Source organism: Pimephales promelas, chromosome 11, assembly GCF_988280905.1.
Source record: "Pimephales promelas chromosome 11, fPimPro1.hap1.1, whole genome shotgun sequence".
NCBI classification, from domain to species: domain Eukaryota; kingdom Metazoa; phylum Chordata; class Actinopteri; order Cypriniformes; family Leuciscidae; genus Pimephales; species Pimephales promelas.
The window spans coordinates 15,333,410-15,354,908 of record NC_142779.1 but is presented as its reverse complement, the minus strand read 5'-3'; the positions used below and the strand labels follow the sequence as shown (position 1 = coordinate 15,354,908).

Here is a 21,499-nt window from a genome sequence, read left to right as displayed (position 1 = left end):
TTTACTATAAAAAAAATCTAAAAGACTGTGTGGGGGGGGGGGGGGTGCTGTGATGGGCAAGCGATGTGTGTGTGTGTACATATATATATTAGTAGTTTATATGGAGACAATAATGTATCTTTTCACCACATGTTTGTAGTTTCAGGTCCCCAAAATGCCAATGTCATGTAAATAATGGCTAAAAATAATAAGTTTTCCGTTTTTAGTTAAAACAGGGTTGTGTAAACAGCCCTCAAGATTTCTCAAATCAAACACAACTGATTTAACTCATCAGCTCATTAGTAAAAAGTTGATTCCAAGAAATGTGCAGTGTTGAGAGTACTCCAGGACCAGGGTTGGAATCATTGCTGTAGTACTTTACATCCCTGATGTGTGTGTGTGTGTTACCTGTGAGGATGCGGCAAGTGTGTGACTTGGAGAAGAGTGTACGTATTAGTCAACAAGTTATGTGTGAGCCAGTAAATACATAGATCAGAGCTTGTCAGCCTGCGCGGTGCGCTACATATTGCAGGAGCATAAATCAGAGGAAGACATGATGACGCAGAACTCAAGATAACACCCATACCACAGCTGAGATATGAGTCTAAGAAAGTCCTGTCTTCATTTTCTTGATTCATTTTAAACCATGTAGGCTGTTTTTGTTTAAACCTTGGACTGAATTTGAAAACCACATTAGTCTTATATTCAATATATAGTTTCTGTGAACAAAACTCATTTTGTTCACCCACTCTGAGAGTCCATGCATTTGTGTCCGAGTCTTCCGTGGTCTATTTGCAGCTTATTCTGGCCTAAGAGCGCCCCATTTATAGAAATTGTCGGACCAAAAGCTAAATCTAATTTGTTTTTTACTTTCCAAAATCCGTTTTTTGGTGCATTTTCGCATTAGAATTACCATGTGTGAATGGTAAGAAATCACTTCGCATTTCTGGAAATCCATTACAGTCGGAGTGCTCTGATCGGATTTTGTGTGGTTTGTAACTTTCTTACGCTGCATAAAACGTAAACGATGGTATAGGCATTGTTATAGGAAACATGCTGATAATCACGGAACAAGGTTGTGTTGTTGCAAAGCGCCGGACAAGCCTTAAATGACAACATAACGGGGACATGTTTTGAAAACGGTAGAGACGACAGCGTGGAATAAAGCCTCCTACAGTTTTGCCACTGCCTCATTGTCATGTTGTAAATAAGACAACATCTGTATTGCATACCCCTCCATGTTATGGTTGTTAGCTACCAACTTAATGTCATAGCCATAGAAAAACATACAGATATTCTGAAAAATTAAAGAGCGGCATTGACACACAAATCATATCTGAACAGTTGCGTTACACAATGTGCACAGTCAATAATTTTTATATCAGATTCCAATCGGATACACAAATAATCGGATTTGAATTGACAGTGTGAATATAGCTTTTGGGCCGGTTTTACATGAACTATCGCTCTCTAGCACAATTCTCTATATCGTTCCATACTTGTATGTTTTTTTTTCTCTCATTGTAACAAAAGATGTTTTGAAATTTGTTTTTATTTTATTTTTGTCCATAGAATAAAAGTCAGCTGATGTGTTCATATATAAACTAAGTTTGTATATGAAAATTTAGCTCAAGTAAATTGATCAATTTAAATTGTACTCGTAATTGTTACCCTGTCAGGGCAATCTCATCCCAGGGCGGGTCTATGCCAAAAATTCAGTGTCCGTCAACAGTTGTGGGTGGGGCTTGTGCAGAAAAAAAAGCACTGGATTTTTATCGTTACAGGGTGGTTGTGTACACACACTGCCAACTCACATTTATGTTCGAATGTAAAAGTGAATTTTGCATAATAAAGGTCCCCTTTAACGATCACACTGGCATACTCTTTCCCCCAGCACCACCTTTATCTCTGCCTTCGCCTTTCAACAACACATCTGCCTCCAGCCCCCACCGCTGGCAACATTAATGCGACAGGAGCCCACGTGTACGAGAGCGAGAGAGTGAAGGGCGCCCTAAATGAGCAGCGTCCTCTGACAAACAACACTCTTCACCTTAACTAGACATCTCCCTCCCCCAGCATCCGTTCAGTCACCCTGCAGGGACCCAGTTTAGTTTCACACCACGCGCAATCACATGCACACACACACACACCTGCAAACAGACGATCGATAGCAGTGCCGCAGGAAGTCTGATCAATATTGCCTGAATTTGGAGCAGCGGGAGAGAGCAGTGAATTAGCTGAGACGTTTCCCACCGAATATCGGCATCAAGGGAGCCCACGCGGCTTACTCTGTCTAAAATGTGTTGTTGTATGATGCAATTGTGTAGCATTCATTTGCATCTTTACACATGCAAGAGCTCTCAGAAAATCCACTAGTGTCCACTTAAACAGTCGCCACATTCATTAAAGGTGTCAGATGCAGAACCGAAGCACAAAGATGTCATAAAAGAACATTTTGTCCTGGTGGGTTTGATGCCTCGTTTCTAAACCTTCCACTGGAGGCAGGATATTAGCAAAGTTTCACAAACGAAAGCACGAAGGCACTTGGTGGGAATCATAATTAGATCTGCGGCAGCTTTTAGGCGTTCGGTTGTGGAAATGAGGGCTAGGATTTCTCAAGCCCTATGGAGTTCTTCATGATCAAGATAAGCATTTATGAAAAGTCTTAATTAAAAGTTTATTGCCGGCGGACGGTCGGGTGATGGTGGCTGTTGCCTTTTATGCATCTGTTTGTGTTAGGCTGCAAGAGTTGGATAAGATCTCAGAAACCTGACTAGGGTGTTGCTTGGCCATATTTGAATACATCTGAACTCAAACATAAAAGCATGTTGCAGTAGTTACGATTCTTGATTTTGTTGAGTGTCATGAACCGAGACCTGTGAAAACGGCAAATCCAATTACTTTATGCAAAGTGAGATTAGTTGTATTTTTATTAAGAACAAAACCAAAACTCGCATTCAAATCTATTAAGGGCGCCTTGTACGCAAAAAGAAGATTGCTTTGATGTGGCGAGAGCAAATGAGTTTTGGAGAGCCAGGCAGAGGAAAGTGCATCAAAAATGCATCTGAAAGTGGTGAGTAGATGTAACGCCTATTCTGAAAGCAAACGAGGAACTTCTAAGAGCCTTTTTTCTTTTAATTGTTTCACCATCTCACTCACCCCCTCCCACCACTATCTCCCACTATATCTCTCTTTTAATAAGCCATCATTTACCAAGTCTGACGGCGTCCTTTTGCATTGATTTCTGGGCCTGTGCAGACCCCAGAATAGGGTCAGCTCCCATAACACCGGCTATGCCTCATGAAATCTCTTCTTGTCCTGACCTATGGCCTGATTGTGCCAAGAATGTTAAATTAAATGTAAATGTTTTTTTTTTTTTTATGTTGAATTGCTTTCTCATATCCTTGTTCAGTGTGATTATGTGTCATTTTTATGTTGACTTCCCAAAATTGGGTTCTGATTCCCAGCCTCTGTTTGATTTTGATTCCATTTGTTTTCATTCTGATTCAACACTTCATGCCAAAATAACTTGAGTTGTACTGCATTGGTGGTGCTTGGGTTTTTTAACTCCCCAAAAAGATCGCAAAACTCATTTGTTTGTCAATCGGACTCTTGTGCTGAAGATTCATCAATAGTTGCAAAAGGTCCATCCACATTGATCACATACTGTATGAGCAGACTGCAGATGAGATGAGAACGAAACTTCACGAACGTTAAAAAAAACGGTGTGTTCTATTTCAGGGGTTAGTAACTTCTTTTGACCAAAGAGTCAATTTTTCATTTTAGGATAATGTTTAATTGTTTTTTTCTTTAATAACATTTCTATAATTGTACATTTATTGGGTCCAAAGACAACTAAAAACAAACAAGGGCTTTCAGTGTGAGGTTGAGTTACCACCTGAGACTTGCAGTGCTTGAGGCAAATGTTTGTGAATACTCACCAAGGTTGATGTGGCAGGACCTTAAACCTTAAAGGGTTAGTTCACCCAAAAATGAAAATTCTGTCAGTATTTACTCACCCTCATGTTGTTCCAACCCCGTAAGACCTTCGTTCATCTTCGGAACACAAATTAAGATATTTAAGATATTAAGATCGCTCCTGCATACAGTCCATAGGCTTCTTGAGGGACTGGCTCTTGCTGTCCCCGAAAAGTCATTAAAGACATCGTTAAAATAGTCCAAGTGACTACAGGGGCTCAATCTTAAGTTTATCAAACGACGAGAACACTTTTGTGCGCAAAAAAACAACAAAAATAACGACTTTATTTCAACTATTCACTTCCTTCTCCATGAGCCTGTAAGTCAGTTAACGTAGTGTGATTGCGTAGAGCTACGTCACACGTAGGCTCACTATTGGCCGACGCTGGTCATGTGTGTGTGATGCATGTGACCTACAATAACAGAAGCTTACGCTATTAAACTAGTAACCTGACTCGCGCAGGGGGAGAAGTAAACGAATAGTTGAAATAAAGTCGTTATTTTTGTTGTTTTTTTGCGCACAAAAGTGTTCTCGTCGTTTGATAAACTTAAGATTGAGCCCCTGTAGTCACTTGGACTATTTTAACGATGTCTTTAATGACTTTTCGAGGACAGCAAGAGCCAGTCCCTCAAGAAGCCTATGGACTGTATGCAGGAGCTATCTTAATATCTTAAATATCTTAATTTGTGTTCCGAAGATGAACGAAGGTCTTACGGGGTTGGAACAACATGAGGGTGAGTAAATACTGACAGAATTTTCATTTTTGGGTGAACTAACCCTTTAAACCGACTCATACCTCCAAACCTTACCTGCCTCAATAGCTGCAAAAGTGTTTTGCAATACAATATAAACACAATAAGTGAAGACGCCTATTGTAAAGCGTGACCAAATTTGTATCCATCCTTAGTGGTCGGAGAGTAGGAAATCAACACAATTTCTTTACAGTTCTTTTTGGTGCTTCTGGTGGCACAGAAATCACACACTTCACCTTCAGAATTACTATTAAACTCAGTTTATGCATTTCTCGCTATTTATTTGGACACCTCTACGAGTTTGAGACTTCTCTGTGCAGCCGTGCATTACACGACTTTAGATTCAGGTGGTATATGACGCTGTAAAAGTGTCATTTGCTGCCCGGTGATTCCCATTTCTTTTATTATTAATGAACTTGCTTGGAGGTTATGGATGCTTTGATTCTCTGTGGCCTTGTTTTATTGTGTGGGAGTGGAGGTGGGGGAAAAATCACAAAAAAGAGAAACTGTTTTCAGAGCACCACTTCAACCATCTTTTCCCGTAAGTGGCCGAAGGGTTGGTCTTCCCCCCTCCCCCGTCTTCCCCATTTACACCGTCAGACCCTGCAAGCTGAACATTGCAGTTGACCTTTGCAAAAACAATTTGGAAAGCGTGAGGATCCAGTAGGCGTGAAAATGACTGTGTGGTTAGAAGCCTGGAGTGGAGAGACTGTAACTCCCACCCTGCGAGTCTGTGCGTGTCCTTGCCGAAATTGAGGCCTAACCACCGTATTGACTTGAGGCTTGAGGTGCGAGTGAAGTGGCTCTGGGGGTTCAGACAGCCCTCGCTGAGCTTCATATATACTGCAGTGAGGGCATCATCATTAACCTCAACATCTCAGCCCATCCACTCAGAATTCACATTAGCTGATATACAGGCCAGAGTGATGTCAAGATAAAAGGTGAGCGAGAGAGCGAGGACATGGGGTTTCTCGGAAGATGAGGGTGCAGGCAACCTTTAGAGAATGAGATCACATATCAGGAGGGTCGTGATACACACACACACCTGCTATTCAGAGGATGTGCTGCAAATAATGATCCATCACTTTGACAAACTGGGTTGTAAATTTTCCGTCAAGCTCTGTTTTTACTTTTTTATGCTGAAAATGATATAGCATTTCTACTTGATATACCCTATATGAATATTTTAAATAATGGTTTCCCCAAATTATTAAAGGCACAATATGTAGTTGTTTTGTTGTTGTTTTTTTCGCCACAAGAAAGTGGAGTTTTCAACAATAACAACGGCGTAGGTTGATGATGCAGTGATGAGCTGAATGATGGGACTTGCTGTCAAGCTGATGGATCCAATAATGTTAATGGATGAGTGCAAACATTCGTGTTTTTTAACATTACAGTGGTATGAAGGTCGCATTGCTAAAGAGACAGATATCACACGTGAGTCCCACGGATATAAATGAAATAAGGACATTGATTGAACCCGCAAGTGCTGGATTACTCACACAGGTCAGTTTATTAGACGAATTAAACTTGTGAGGTAATCCAGCGCTGTTTCACTTGGTCTAACGTTACACTATCACACTAAACAGCATTTAAATGTTTGTTGAATGTTATAATGTTATACTATACAGTTTGTTTGCTATACAAAACTAGCAGTAAGCTAGATCAACATTAGAATAACATACTGACAATATTCATCAACATTTCATATAACATTTTATATAACATTTATTTGTTTTATGTACATTTGCTCACCTGTCTAATAAAGCTGTCAAGTCGTGACTCTCGTGGAGCTCTTTCAAGTCCAAGTTAGTCGCATCTCAAAAACGTCACACTGATATTGATCCTCATTTAAGTTCTCCTTGTTTGTCCCAAAGTCTGTTTGCCATGGTCTATGTTTGAAAGAAACTTTTTTTGCTTGTGAAGAAAAACTGCGTGAGAAATTAAGACTTGCTTTTAATTAATGCATCTATTTTTGGGTGTATTTTTTTCTAACTGTACTTCTAGAGTTTTTTTCACTATAGTTAGAAAGTGTAACAAAGTTAAAAACAAATGAAAGGACAAAATACACTTCTTAAAGGTATATTTTTGAAAACACATCTTTAGTGTTGCATAAGTAAATCTTGTTACAAGAATTTTTACTGAAAAACAAGACAAAACAGGCTAATTCAACTTATTTAGATGTCAGTTTTTGCTGTGTTAATATTACAAGTACTTTTATGGCAAGAGCTCTTTTAGTATTACCAAGTGCAGTGTTGTAGATTGTTGACTTTCTCCTTTGTTTTGGTCTTAAAGACAGAAGTTGCTGTAGTTTTGCTATCCGGCCACCAGATTATTTGAACAATATTTTATGAATTACACAATTTATCATTGTTCTCCCCAAATCCACACTCATTTCTAATTTTGTAGGGGCACAAGCTGGTTTTCCATATTCCATATTAGCTGAAAGCATATTTAATTGTCTGTCAATATTTTTAAACTTCAGTAAATTACAGAAAATTATATAATTAATACAACATCTGCTATAGAATGTTTGTACTCCATTACTTTTTCGCTTCCACCTTCTTTTTTTTTATTTTTTTAATCAATTAAGTGCAGCCACCATAAAAAAATAAATACTTAGGATTTTGACCCTTCAAAGATTCAAAGCCTTTACAAAGCAGTGTCTAGGGAAGAACACTGTACATGTGTGTGTATGCAAGCAGGCAGGCGTATCAGTACACTGGAGTCTCCTCAGTGTGATGTGTGTTGACAGTTTGTGATGGGCCAGAAGCTCAGTCCTGAACCCCCTGCAGTGAATCATTCACAGACGTGAGCCCTCGCACCAGCATTCCCTCTCTCTTCCCTCATATCTATTGTTGATCTGTTGAGTTGTCATGCCTGTCCATCCCATCTAATGCTAACAAAGGCTTACGACTGTGAAATGCCCACTACCCGGCACATACATAATACAGATTGCCGTGGCCATGTTTACGGTGAAATGTTTGGAAACACACACACACACACACACACACATATCCATACATATGCAACACAGATTACAGTGGCCATGTTTATGGTGAAATGTTTGGAAACACACACATACTGTATCCATACATATGCAATACATTGCATGGGCTTTCAGCACATAAACAAGCTCTTTTCATCTCTTTCCCTTCATCCTTCATCATCGCTCTCGGCCATCAGCAGGCCCGCAGATTTATGCAGAATTGTATAGTCATTCATATAATTCTACACATTTCCTGCCTTTTACATATTTTTTTATTAAATATTTTGGCCAGTCTTAGTATGCTTTCAGCCAGTGTTAATTTCGTCAACGCAAGCATTCTTTACCTTTCTTTACCGCAAGCCTTTACAAATCATTCTAATATGAAGATTTGGTGCTCAAACTTGTCCTTTCCATTGCTTAACATGTTTGTGGAAGCCATGACAATTTTTTTTTCAGGATTCTTTGATGAATGGAAAGTAACAAAATAACCCTGAAAAATATTAATAATGGACTGACAGTATTTTTAGAAAGAAGAAAAATTTAATCAAATATTTCAATCATAATATGTTGGGGTCTGACCCGCTTGAGCTGAAAGACTCTTTTAGTTTGCCTTAAATGGCTTAAAATCAGTTGACAAATTTTGTTATAACTATATATATATAAAAAAGCTTATTTTACTATTTGTTTAAGGCATTCTCCACTTTTTTTTTGGAAATAGGCTCATTTTACAACTCCCCCAGAGTTAAACAGTTGAGTTTTACCATTTTCGAATCCATTCAGCTGATTTTCTGATATTTAGAAGAATATCAGTAACCAGACAGTTTCTGGTCTCATTGACTTCCATAGTATATATATTTTTTTCAACTATGGAAGTCAATGAGACCAGAAGCTGTCTGGTTACTGATATTCTTCTAAATATCAGAAAATAGGCTGAAACGGTGAAACTCAACTGTTTAACTCTGGGGGAGTTGTACAATGAGCCTATTTCCCAAAAAAGTGGAGTATCCCTTTAAATTTTAGTGTAAAAATCGTGCACTCCTTTGTCCTCGTAATAAGAGTGTACTGCTGTGGCAAGCAGGTCGAGGGCCGTGAGAAAGCGGTCCTCGACCTCGTCCTCGCCACAATTGCACTCAACTATTTAAAACATCTCTTTTTTAAAAAAAAAAACATCTGTTCTGAGAAATATGTGCAGAGCACAAAAAATCTCCCCATTTTCAGTCTGGGCCTGACGATCAGTCTGTCATTCGTCCCATATCTCTGAGTTTTGGAGCTACAGCTGCAATGTTGCCCTTGTGCTGCAGGAAGTGTGGACTCTGAGAGAGAGAGCGAGCGTGTGGATTAACAGCTGATTAAAGTGGAATTGGAATAAAGTAATCAGTGGTGTAAGTGCCTGTGCTGATTACGAGCTGAAGACTCCTCAGGCCACCCCAGTTTAGATCCCTGATAAGCACAATGATGAACTATAATTAAAGACAAGCATATTATATGATAACCGAGTCCTGCTCTGTCCCCCTATGGCACAGGTCTCCGTCTCTTCATTCTGTGCATCTGCTGGCAAATGTTGCCACGCTTCCATTAACCACTGGCTGCGGTTTTTGCTACTTTAATTACTGGAAACTGAATGAGTTTGACTGCTTATCATGTTCTGTAACATGGGTTTAATTTATTACGTCCACCTTTAGTGTTTGGCGACTAAAGCCCATTACAATGCTTGGTCGGTCAGATTAGGCATTTGGCACTAATTGTTGTAAAATATTAAATAGTTGGCAATCTTTTTATTTGCTAGTGCCAAATGGGAACTGGCCTAACAAGCCTTCAAAGCACTTTTCGCCTGTCTTTCTGTTTCATTAATAATTAATACCTCCGCTTTTTTGGCTTTCTGTGGAGTGAGTCCTTTGTCCTGGACTGTGAGTGTGTAAAGGAACTGCGCTACAGGAAGTGGCATGTGCCCACTCATAAGCTCAAGCACACACTGTACTTTCAGCAGAGAGCTTCCAGTATCATTATTTCTGAGCAGAACTCTTTATTGGAGGAAAAAACTCCTCCAGATGCCAAACCCCCCTTTTCTCCCCACATTTTTATTTTATTTTATCTTCTATTCATTTGTAATCTAAAGTTTGTCACTTAAGATTTTTCTTTTTTATTTCACTGAAACAAAAACGCTACTTAAGTATTTTGTGTTTGTTTATTGCATGTTGTGCTTTGTTGTGACCTTTTAAACCATAGTTTCTATGAATAGTTATTGATAATAGCTAAGTCTGTTGTCTATATTTATAACTACTGTAAACTATAATAATGGTTTCCTTTTTTAAGTGTAGTAACTGTTGTAAATGGTATTGTGGCCAGAAACTATGGTTATGGTAAATATTGTTTTTTTTCAACCCACATATCTTTGAATATTGTAAGTGATGTCTTATGAAACACTTGTCTGCCTCCTTACAAACATAATTTCTTGGCCTTTGAACACCTAGAAAAATAACATAACGGTCTATTAATCAATACGAATACTCACATCTCCCTCTCGATTATTCATATCTGGAATGCATGGAGTTGTGAGCGCCCAGCCGAGTGCTTTCAGCTTTTGCATCAGTCCAGAATGAAGTGTAGAATGAGTGGCCCATACCGCCTGAACGCACATGAGCATCTCCTTCTGATCCTGTTTGCATGGTGCGGGCGCATCGAGTGTGAGGGAATGTGACCCAAATGGAATTATTCTTCCATCAAAGGGAAGTATTCATGAATTAGAAATGACCTTGATTGGAGAGACCCCAGAGACACAACGCCACAGTTCAAGCAATTTCACACCCGTTCACTCAACGGCTTTTGAGAGACTTGATGGAGGCAGTGAGGAAGGAGTGAGAGAGGATGAAATGTATTGAAAGAGGTGTGGAGGAGTAAAAGAAAGCAAAGAGTATTAGATATGTATAAATGAAAACATGGAGAAAAAGCAAAAAATTATAGACTAGACTACTCTTCAAATTGGTCATCAGTGTTATTTTAATATTATTTATATACTATTATAGCTATATTAATAATTTAAAAACTAGCTTTTATTTTTATATATTTTTTATTTTAATTCTAGTTCCTTTTTAGCTATTGTTTTGTGCATAATGACTAATTAGGTTCAATTTATTTATATATGTTTCCAGTTAGTAGTTTTAGCGCTTCAAGCTAAATTATTCATATTATTAGCTTTAGTTAGCTGCAGTCTGTAGCTTTGTTTGGGTTAAAATTATCCCCCCAAAAAATGGAGAAAATACATAACCAGCCAGTGTTCAAAACTATCTGCTTGCCTTAGCTCGATTCAAAGCGGTAAGCTTGTAAAATAAATAAATAAATAATTCCAGTGGTACTGGTGGATTTCCGCGGGGGATTCGAGCATGTCTTTGTGTCATTTACGGCAATTACGCAAATAACTGCAGTTGCAGATTTCAAACAGAGATGGCGACAAAGTTTTCACTCTTTTAATATTTTTTGGGTTAAATTCAGACACTCATTTTGGTCGGCTCACCTCATTAATATAGTTTCATTTAAATTAGGTGTGACCCTTACTGTGTGGCCTTGCTGAGTATTCCTGTTTTATAAGGTGTGATTGTGCCTTTAGTATTTCAGTTTATTTGTCTTGTGAATGTGTGTATTGTTTGTTTGTCTCAGGCTGTCGTTTTTCCATCATCTGAAGTACAAATACTTTTTGAAGGATTTCATCTTCAGTGTGCGTGCGTCAAAGTCAACAAATAGTAGAGCACCTAAGCCCCCCAATTCATACATAATTCAACCAAAGCCAACCATTTTAAGATTACGGATTTCAATCATAGGGGCGAATAAAAGTTGTGCATCTTTTTATTTGCGAAGGGCAGCTGTAGCTCACCTTCCTGCCAATGTGTGTGTCTGCTCCTGTGGACTACAATAAATAAGGTCACAAGTCAAAGACTTGGCTTTGTACACAAAAGCTGGCATGCAAGGCTGGAGAGGCTTTTCATCACTAAAAGATTAAATCAATTCAATTTAATTCAACTTCCAACCTTTTCTCAAGAGCTTAGGGCCCAGTGATGTATAAAACATCCTCTTGATAGTTTTATTTTATTTTTATTCTGGAGCTTCTACAATTACAAACGATCAATGTAAATTCTCATCAGAAACTGCATTTGACTGCTTTGGAATCAGTAAAACCTTCTTGTTTTTTCTATTAGGCAACTATCTTTTACCTCACACTTGAATGGATCCGAGTCTCAAGCTAACTGTAGAGAAGCAACAAATTTTCCTTTTCCCAGTTAATCCTCTACCCACGATGCACCTGGCTTGACACTTCACCACAAACCCGAGCCTGCAGATGCTCATTAGAGTGCTTGTGTCAGTTCTGTCCCGTTTTTCAATCGCTCAAATCCAATCTTTTGCCAAGAACAATTGCGCAATGATGACGTTAAATGACACATCTAGGCAAATTCGCATTTATCATTCTCTTTGTCATTGTGCTAATAAGGCAGATGTCAGACACTGGTGGTTTGATTCAGATTTGACAGTGCAGTCTGGTTCGGTTTGTGTTTTACCCTCTTGTTACCTTTGTCTCCCTGGTCGTTTGCTTCACCCTGAAGCGCAACAGTGCTGTCCTCTTGAGTTTACTTGTGTGTTTTTGTATATACTGTATGTGAGTGTGTTTTTGTGTAGAATGATGTTTTAAAAGGCCTCTGTCTGGCTTTGATCCAGGCTTTAACCCAGCGGCCATCGATCGGCCGTTCAGGCCGGATTACGCTTGGCTTCTCTGCCCGTGATGCTTCTTTCTGCCCATCACCAATCACAGGCCTCAAGAGTGCCTTTGAACTGCATCTCAAAAGTGGTACGGCCAGTTAGCCCCTGTGAGGTGCAGCCGGGCACGAACAAATAGACCAAGCAAGCTATTTCGGCACAGCATTGCATTATCTATTCACACAATTTGCAGCGCAGGATGTTCAGAGCCGTCAAGTGCCGACTAGCAAAGATAACACGCGGAAGCTGTGTGTGTATACATAGCATCTAAAGGCAGTTTTTGGTGAAGAACAACATTCGAATCAGAACAACAACTGGTGGCCTGTTACACTGATGTCTGCGTTCGGAATTGTAATCCAAAAAAGCTTCTCAATAACACTTTCTCTCTTATCTCTTTTTTTCCATCCCAGAAAAGAGAGGACAACCAGACAGATTCCAGACTCAGTCCTAAGAAGAGTGCAGAGCCCGCCATCGACCTGTTAGGCCTTGGTAAGACATGAATAATTGATTAATCATCTCATTGCCCATCAGAGAATCGGATACATCTAAGATAGGCTGGAAAAAAAGAGACTTCAAGGTCATTTTAAGGCAAAATGTTATAATGGAAGGGAAGTGGTGGAATAGAAGTGGTCATTTTCGCACCTAACGTAGATTTTACACACACGCAGTCTTAAAGAGTTCTTTAAGCATTTCAAATTATTGTTCTTAGTTAACACAAAATAGTATCTTGTAACATTTAAAATGCCCTTTTGGCCGGTTTTTCCTTGTTTAGTGAGAACTGGAAGAACGGTTCCAAGACAATGTGTTGCTGTACACCAAAGCGACTCTTTTTTTTTTTTTAAAGGGTGTGTTAAGGCTCAGAGAGAGGAACACACTGACTGCTAATACTGTCTAGATGAAGGTTCGGGGAAGCACACTGCTAGTTTAGTCCTGGCGGTATTGATCAGGCCGACAACTCGAGCCCTTGAGATGACCAAACACAATTGATGTTATATTACTTTCTGGGAAATGAAAGTTTCTATTTGCTTCCCTGAAGCTTTCCTTTGTCGCGCGGTCTTGTGTATTTATCACTTTCTCTCCCTCTCATTCAATATCTCTCACTCTCTCAATCTCTGTTTGCTTCCAAGTTGTCCGTTATGATGAGTGAGAGAAGACAGAGTTGGTGAGAATATATAAATTTCCGCAAATGTGTGTGTGTCTGAGGCAAGGAGGTTACAGAGTTTAGATGAACGTCTTCAGCTGGGGGGCAGTAAGGGTCAGTGCTGATGAAGAGAGGCTGGAGATGATGGTGTTGAGATTGAGACATGCGTCTTATTGATGTGTTTTTGCTCAAGGCCTCAGCATCTGTCCTCACTCTTCCATACCATCTCCCATACCGGTAACAGGCTCCAGCCCTGTTCAGAGTAGCAAGATATCTATCCATCTCTCTTTACTTCAGTGTTGTTACTTTAGGGCTGTTGATAAATAACTTGTCAAATTACTTGCATTATATGAATATTTGCTTTTAATCTTGGCTTAATTCATTTTTTGGGCATCTGTTTACAGTTGGTATTAATGCCTGGATTTTATTAAGGGAATTATTCATGACTGCATAGTACTTTTCATGGAATATTTTTCTTATCACGAAAGTATGATGCATTTTGAATGGAACGCTCTTTTGTAATTTTTAGTGAGCATCTGTATTGTTTTTCAACAACATTGTGGATTGTTTCTTAGGTATTGATTGCTCCAATCATTTAGCTTGCTCAAACCCTGCCCCTTTCTTTCCATTGACTTCCAGCTCAACAGCTGATGGATAGAATTCCCATCTTGCTTTTTTCTTTTTCGATAATCCATTTCACTGAAATGTTTGTCACAGTATGGAAGAAAAGATCTCACTACCTCTGCTTCATCACAAATTTTAAGCCATGCCTAGTTCACAGTTAAAATAGAACTTTTTTTTTGTCGCAGTGATTGCATTTGCAATTGTTCACATGCATTTTTTTCCCCAAATGTGGAACACAAAATGTTTTTTTGTGGTAAAAAAAAAAAAAAACCTTTGTGGTAATACCAAGTATAAATGGGGCCTTCAGTGAATTTTATTTCAGCTTAATAATAATAATATAAGGCTGGGTATTGGCAAGGGCCTCACGATAAGATACATATCACGATTCATCATGTGACGGTGAAGAATAAAGTAATGGCTGATGAATATTTAGCATTGCTCCACAGAAATAAATACAATTTTGATGTATTTTCAAATTGGCATTATTTTAAATTCTTATATTACAGTTTGTTCTGTATTTTTGATCAAATAAATGCAGGCTTCATGAGCTTAAGAGACTTCTTTAAGAAACATTAAAAATAGTATGTTTCCAAACTTTTGTATGTGTGTTATGTATGTAATATGTTATGTTTATGTATCCATGTGTGCATGCAATTTATCTTATTTTAATTAATTCATCCATGCGACGTTGCCGTTTAAAACGTATCATGTAATTTCTGTCCAAAATGCCATAACTTTAGCTGAAATTACAGACTTTTCTCGTGTAATGTCAGACTATCGTTTCATCTGCATAGATCCTGCCAATTTCTTATCATTTGCAAGTTCACATTCAGATCTGCCAATCATCCAATCAACAACCAATGGATAGAAGAACCATATCTCCGCTCTACTTTTACATTTCTGATAATTTGGTACACTCAGATGTATGCTAGAAAAAAAAAGATTTAACTACTTTCATTACATAGCAATGTTGACAGACATTACAAAACTGTTCGTCGAAAAAGGCATGTTCATCCTTTCCATCTGCCTAGATTGCCTACATTCTACCAAGTTAAAGAGTTTTTGCCAAAATACTGTAGTTTGATTGGACGCACGGCCCGTTCATTCTTTATATCTCTGCATGCTTAGTTGTTTTTTCTTATTATTTGCATCTAGCATTATATTTCCCTGCTGTTCGTGACGAGAATAGACCTGTGACCCACAACCAGATGAAAGCCACTGATTTAGACTCCACACATATAGGTCTATGAATTAGAGACCAGCGCTTTCCAGATGCGCTTTCCAACTGCGCTCTTTTGCACATCTCTATACATAGGTTCTTTAATTTTTTTCTTTCCTTTCTCCTTCCAGTCTCACCCCCAGCTCATCAAGCATTGCATCTAAACTTTTCCCCACTCCCATATTCCCTCCAGTTATATTACTTTGAGCTCTTTTATCTTCATGGATTTTATCAGTCATAAAAAGATGGCAGCGGCTCCTGACTCTGCGCACTGTAACATGTGAACACAGGCAGTGCTCTGATGGAGTCTTTGACTTTAATGGAATGAGAGAGTGCGTGTGAGCGGCAGGCTGACGTTGGAGGCGAGCGGGTGCTTTTTCTCCAGCGTTGGCGGAGTGTGATTAGATTTCCTGCTCTCTTGGATGAAGTCGATAGGTAACGGGAACAGGAAAAGCAAGCTGAGCAGGAGGTGTGGGGTGCTACCAGATGAACGCTTTTATTTCTCTCTACAGAGACAAAGACTCATGCTAGCAGATTTAGCCTGGCATTGGTCATTACTGCACAGTCAATGTGTTACACATGCGTCTGACAGCTGCTGCGTCTCCGACGTCTGACTCCAGCGGCTCGGAGAAGATAAATACAGTGTCCCCAAAAAGTTTTTTGGACACTTAAATTCACAAACAATGAAACTTAATTTCTTAGAGGTTTTAATTTCTTAGAGGCAGAAATCTAAATTTTCTCATTTTGGTGTCATTATCCATTAATTTGGATATCTCTCTTCATCTCTTTATAAATCATAAAATACTAACAATAGCCAGAAAAAAAAAAATCACCATGTTTATAAGAATAAAATGTATGAATCAGATGAATAATATATGAACAAACCCCACTGTAAAAACGTTACAGTAAAACAACAAATATAGATAGGAATGAAACTGGAACATTGTTCTTGTAAGTGCTACTGTAAGATGAAAAACTAATGAAAAAGAAAAAAAAACTAATTTTGAGGAAACAGCCGCTTCAGAAGTGAATAGATAAAGCATAATAGTCTGAAAGAAGGACATGTTATAGAAGCAAAATAACCCTTAATCTAAAAATTGACCAGTGGATGAATAAAAATAATGTTTTTTGCCATAAAACCTACAAAAAGTTGAAGAAATGTTCACTTAAAAAAAAAAAAAAAACTTTTGCTGATAATTTACTCACCCCCATGTCATCCAAAATATCCATGTCATTCTTTCTTCAGTCGAAAAAAAATTACGATTTTTGATGAAAACATTCCAGGATTTTTCTCAATATAATGGACTTTAATGGGAACCAAACGGTTCAAGGTCCAAAAGACAGTTTCAGTGCAAACTGTTCAAAGGGTTTCAAACGATTCCAGACGATGAATATGGATCTTATCAAGTGAAACGATCGCTCATTTAAACCAAAAAACAGCAAAGTTTACGTTATATAAGCTCAAATGGTGGCCTTGCTCTGTTCTGTGATGCACATTTGTGACTCTCCTGTTCGAACTCGTTCATCAAAATGAACAAATCTTTCCCCAAGTCAGCACATTCATTTCGTTCGTTGAATGACCAAGTGACACGGAAAAAGATTCGCACATTTTGATAAACGAGTTCGAAAAGGAGAGTCACGAACGCGCATCACAGAACAGAGCAAGGTGAGCATTTGAGCTTATAAAACGTAAACTTTGTTATTTATTTTTTTAAATGAGCGATCGTTTCGCATGATGAGACCCTTATTCATCATCTGAAATTGTTTAAAGCCCTTTGAACAGTTTGCAATTTGCACTGAAACTGTCTTTTGGACCTTGAACTGTTTGGTTCCCATTGAAGTCCCATTATATGAAGAAAAATCCTGGAATGTTTTCATCAAAAACCTTAATTTCTGTTCAACTGAAGAAAGAAAAACGTGGATATTTTGGATGACATGGGGGTGAGTGAATTTTCATTCTCATTATTAGTAAATTACTCCTTTTAATTTTCCTTAGTGTGCTTTTTCAGTGGTCTTTGGCAGGTTTTTAGTTTAGTTTGGGAGTTTTTTTAGTTTAGTTTGGAAGTTTTTTTTGTTGTTTTTTTATGCAGTCACATATGTACTTATTTATGTGGCTTTGTTGCCACTGTATTTCTCCAACTTTGGTGTGAAACCAATTAAAAATCTACAGTGACTGTTACTCTGTGTAATGCAGTATACACTTTTCCCTGGTATGTAATGACATTTTGCTTCTCTCTCATTCAGATGCACCCACAGCTAGCTCTGTCAGCAGCGGGGCAGGAACAGGCAGTGCAGTTCCAATCAGTGATGACTTGGACATCTTTGGACCAATGGTATCCAATCCTTTGCCCTCAAACACCAACACAAACCAGGTACATGAGTCCACTAATGCAAACATCAATTGCCAATTACGTGTGTGTGTGTGTGAGTGCGTAAAGATACCTGCTCTTTCCTGTTTTCATGTCAGTCATACTGTTTTCTCAGTGCTGGTGCCTGGTTAGTTGACGAGCATTGCCTGCAGTGTAATTTTTTAAATTATAATATACCAACCATATTAGAGAAATTACACTACCATTCAAAAATGGATGCGTTAACTTGATCAAAAGTGACACATTTATGTTTAAAATATACAGTAGTTATTTGTTTGAACTTTCTATTAATCACAGAATCCTGTAAAAAAAAAAAATAGCAGCGCAACTGTTTTCAACATTGATAATGATAAGAAATGTTTTTTAAACGTCAAATCAGCATATTAAAGTGATTTCTGAAGGATCGTGTGACTGGAATAATGACTGATGAAAATTCAGCTTTGTCATCACAGGAATAAATTACATTTTAAATTAAAATAATTTTTAAATTGTTATAATATTTTACAATATGTCTGTTTTTACTCTATTTTTCTATCAAATGATTGCAGCCTTGGTCAGTATAAGAGACTTTTTGAAAAAAAAAAAACAGTAAAAAAAGTTTACCACCCTCAAACTTTTGAACGGTAGTGGACATCATTTTTTAGTTCTACATTATGACAAATTATTTTGTCACAATGCGAAGTATTTAAATAGCCGCAAATTAACTGCAAATGTTTCTTTACAATGTTTTAAATCAAAACCAGCATCTAAAATATTCATTTGTGTTATATATTCATATAAATTTGAACTTTAAATCATGATATTAAATATAAACACTAATCGTCAAGTTCTATGTCAACTCTTTCAGTGTATTTGGTAATTTGTCATGGCATAAGGTGGCTAAAGCTGCTGGTCTATGAATGTCTTGGTTAATCAGACCTTTATTGACCAGCCCGCCTCATGTAAGAGAAAGGAGGTACAATTTATTTATTTTTTTTTAAAAAGAAGCTTTTTTCCTGGGTTACAAACATGCATCTGTTTCTGCCTGCCTTCATTCAGTCTAAATCAACTGACTAAGAGAGACAAAGAAAAGGTCAAACCCGATTGTTTTAATTTTCTCCGCAAACAACGTGATTACATTTTTGCCTGTCTAGTTGCGGCTGACAGAATTGATTTGCAAGGTCTTCCTGGCTAAAGGATACAGCATGAATAATGAGGGATATTAGCATTTATTACAGCCCTTCACTGAAGAGGAGAGATGTTTAATAATGTCAAGAGATGAGGGTTGGGAAAAATCATGTTGAGAGAAAAGAGAGAGAGAGAGAAGTTGGGAAGTGCTTGTCAGAGATGGACAACATGTCTGTTCCTTATTGGTTCAAGATTTGCTTTTGTTTTCATCTGATATCGTGTATTTAATTGTGCCTGCCCACTTCCCTTGTTTTTACATTTGAATGCCATTTGGCATCATCTTACCTGCTCTCTCATCGCGGCCAGCTTTTATGCGGCCTCCCCACGCCAATTACTGCAATCACAGACAGGTGTTCGTCATTTGCACTTGACCCACTTATTCACCGCTCGGCTCCGTCTTCGCTCTCCCGCTACAGACTTCGCTAAACCACGCCCCCCCTAGCCACACACGTATTTTTTTTTAGTTTTTGTTTGATGGAGGGCGGTAAGGATCCTGGATAGGGTTAAGGTGGGTGCTGGACCAAAACAACTGAAAACCACTGATTAACACACTTCTAGCCAATAAGGACGCTGGAGGATTCCAGCATGAATAGCAATTTGTCTTTGTGGAAGCTCGCCTTCACCCCTGAGATCCACTCTCACTAACCCCACATTGTCCTTTCTCCCTTAGTCAGGGTTGCGCCATATTTAATTTTGGACAGGAATAAAAAGCGAGGCTTTTAAGGATAAAAGTCCACTGTGTTCAAAGGATTGTAATGTTGTTTAACAACATACCAATTGTTCAGCTGAAAAATACATGTGATCTATGAGCTTTATAGAGCATATGCTAGCCTCATTTTCATCTGTTAAATGCAATATGGTGTCTACCCTGACTAAGGTCTATTCCCTACCTCCTTTCACACTTGTTTTGGCCGTCATTTTCGGAACGGCTTGAAGACGATTCTCTTGTTTTTGATTTCGGAAGCCTGAAGCTCTGCTGAAGTCAGACAGATGGCTTGACAAAAAGCTATTTCCCCTCTGTGTGTGGAGCCACTGGACTGACTTGGGACTCCTTGCCCTCCTGTTGCTCCTCCTCTTCTTTGGCCAGGCAGAAATCAGCTCTTCCTACACAATTTACATTCATACATGCATTCTGCAATCTCATGGGATACTAATAAAGGATAAAACGGAGCTAAAGATAGATCACTTGAATAGTAAGCGAACGCTCAGGCTTTCACAAAGCCTTCGGTCTCAACAGCATGCTGTCAATCTCTGCTCTTATTCTCCAGATGAATCGAGCGGCGGTGGGTGTCTGGTGAGGGAGGATGGCAGCATTATGCCTTGATTCCTGTTTGTTGTGTCTTTTAGAGTCTTTGTGTGGAAGATGTGTCTGAAAGAGGCGCACACTAGCTCTTTAAAGGATTTGGAGGCATTTTGCATATCTGAAGATGTCACTTATAGAAATTGGATTGCTTGTGTATGAATCAGGATTTGTTTTTCCCCAAACAGTAATTTTTGGAAGCAAGAGCGCCTACAGGAAGTGCAAAGAGAAGCCTGACCTCGTCTCCATATCAGTGTTGTTATTGTTGAAGTCGGCATTCAAGATTACATGGGTGCATAGATGTAAAATAATAATAATAATGGTGTGCATGGTTGAATCATTTATGATGAATACTGCATTATTCAATAATAAGTCAAATTGGATTTGTCAAATTTAAACTTTTCATTACTTGAAATGCATGTGAAATGAAAAAGTATAAACATTAGATGAAAAATTCAAAATGTTACAACTAACTGAGGTACCAAGTCGAAGTACTAAAATTACTAAAACAATAAATAAATTAAAGCTATTTAGCTTTATACAGATGTAAAAAAACACACTAATACAAATGACAAAAGCAAAATTGCAAAAACTTAAACCAAAATTAAAATGAATAGTAAAAAATATAAAAAGACAAATTATTTCAAAATACTGTATTAACAAACACTGTAATAGTAAATAAATAAACACTGCTCTATGACCCCAGCACAAACCACCATTCACCTTCATGCGTATGATGTTTGTAAATAATAAAAAATATTCGAAATAGCTACTCTGTAGCACATCAGAAATGGAAACCGGGGCTCATCAATACTGCAAACCTATTGGCTCTTCCTACAATGTTTATTATTATGAGCAATTTGCTTTTGTGCATCACACATCTCCAACTCCGACAGGGTATTATGTTTTGACCCTCACGCACCTAAATTTTCTCTCATTCCTTTTGTGGAGTGTGCACAAAATTGAAATCAGTTTAACACCCACAATAACACCGCAATAATGAGACCAATAAGAACGCAATTGGTACACTGCAGACGTCATTGTTTGGAAAAGAGCAACAAAAGTGGAGAGCGTGGGAAATGATTGAGGTGACGAGGGATTTGCCCCAATACCAAGCGACAGCATGTGGAAACAAGCAGCCGACAGGCAGGAGATTTCTGAGATTGGCATTAGGGCCTGTATCAAGGCACTCCCTGTTCCTCTTAAGCCTTAAGGGAAGAGGAAGATGTGAGCTTGA

General features: G+C 38.4%; 1 protein-coding gene across 3 annotated transcripts in view; it reads left to right on the top strand.

Annotated features, from left to right (window-relative positions):
- smap1 (small ArfGAP 1) overlaps positions 1 to 21,499 on the top strand; it is a 102,432-nt gene that overhangs the window by 64,642 nt on the left and 16,291 nt on the right. For all 3 annotated transcript variants that reach the window (XM_039671921.2, XM_089117062.1, XM_039671922.2), the window contains 2 exons: positions 12,853 to 12,931; positions 17,671 to 17,798. In XM_039671921.2, the coding sequence (XP_039527855.1) occupies positions 12,853 to 12,931; positions 17,671 to 17,798 (207 nt within the window). The remainder of the gene's footprint in view (positions 1 to 12,852; positions 12,932 to 17,670; positions 17,799 to 21,499) is intronic.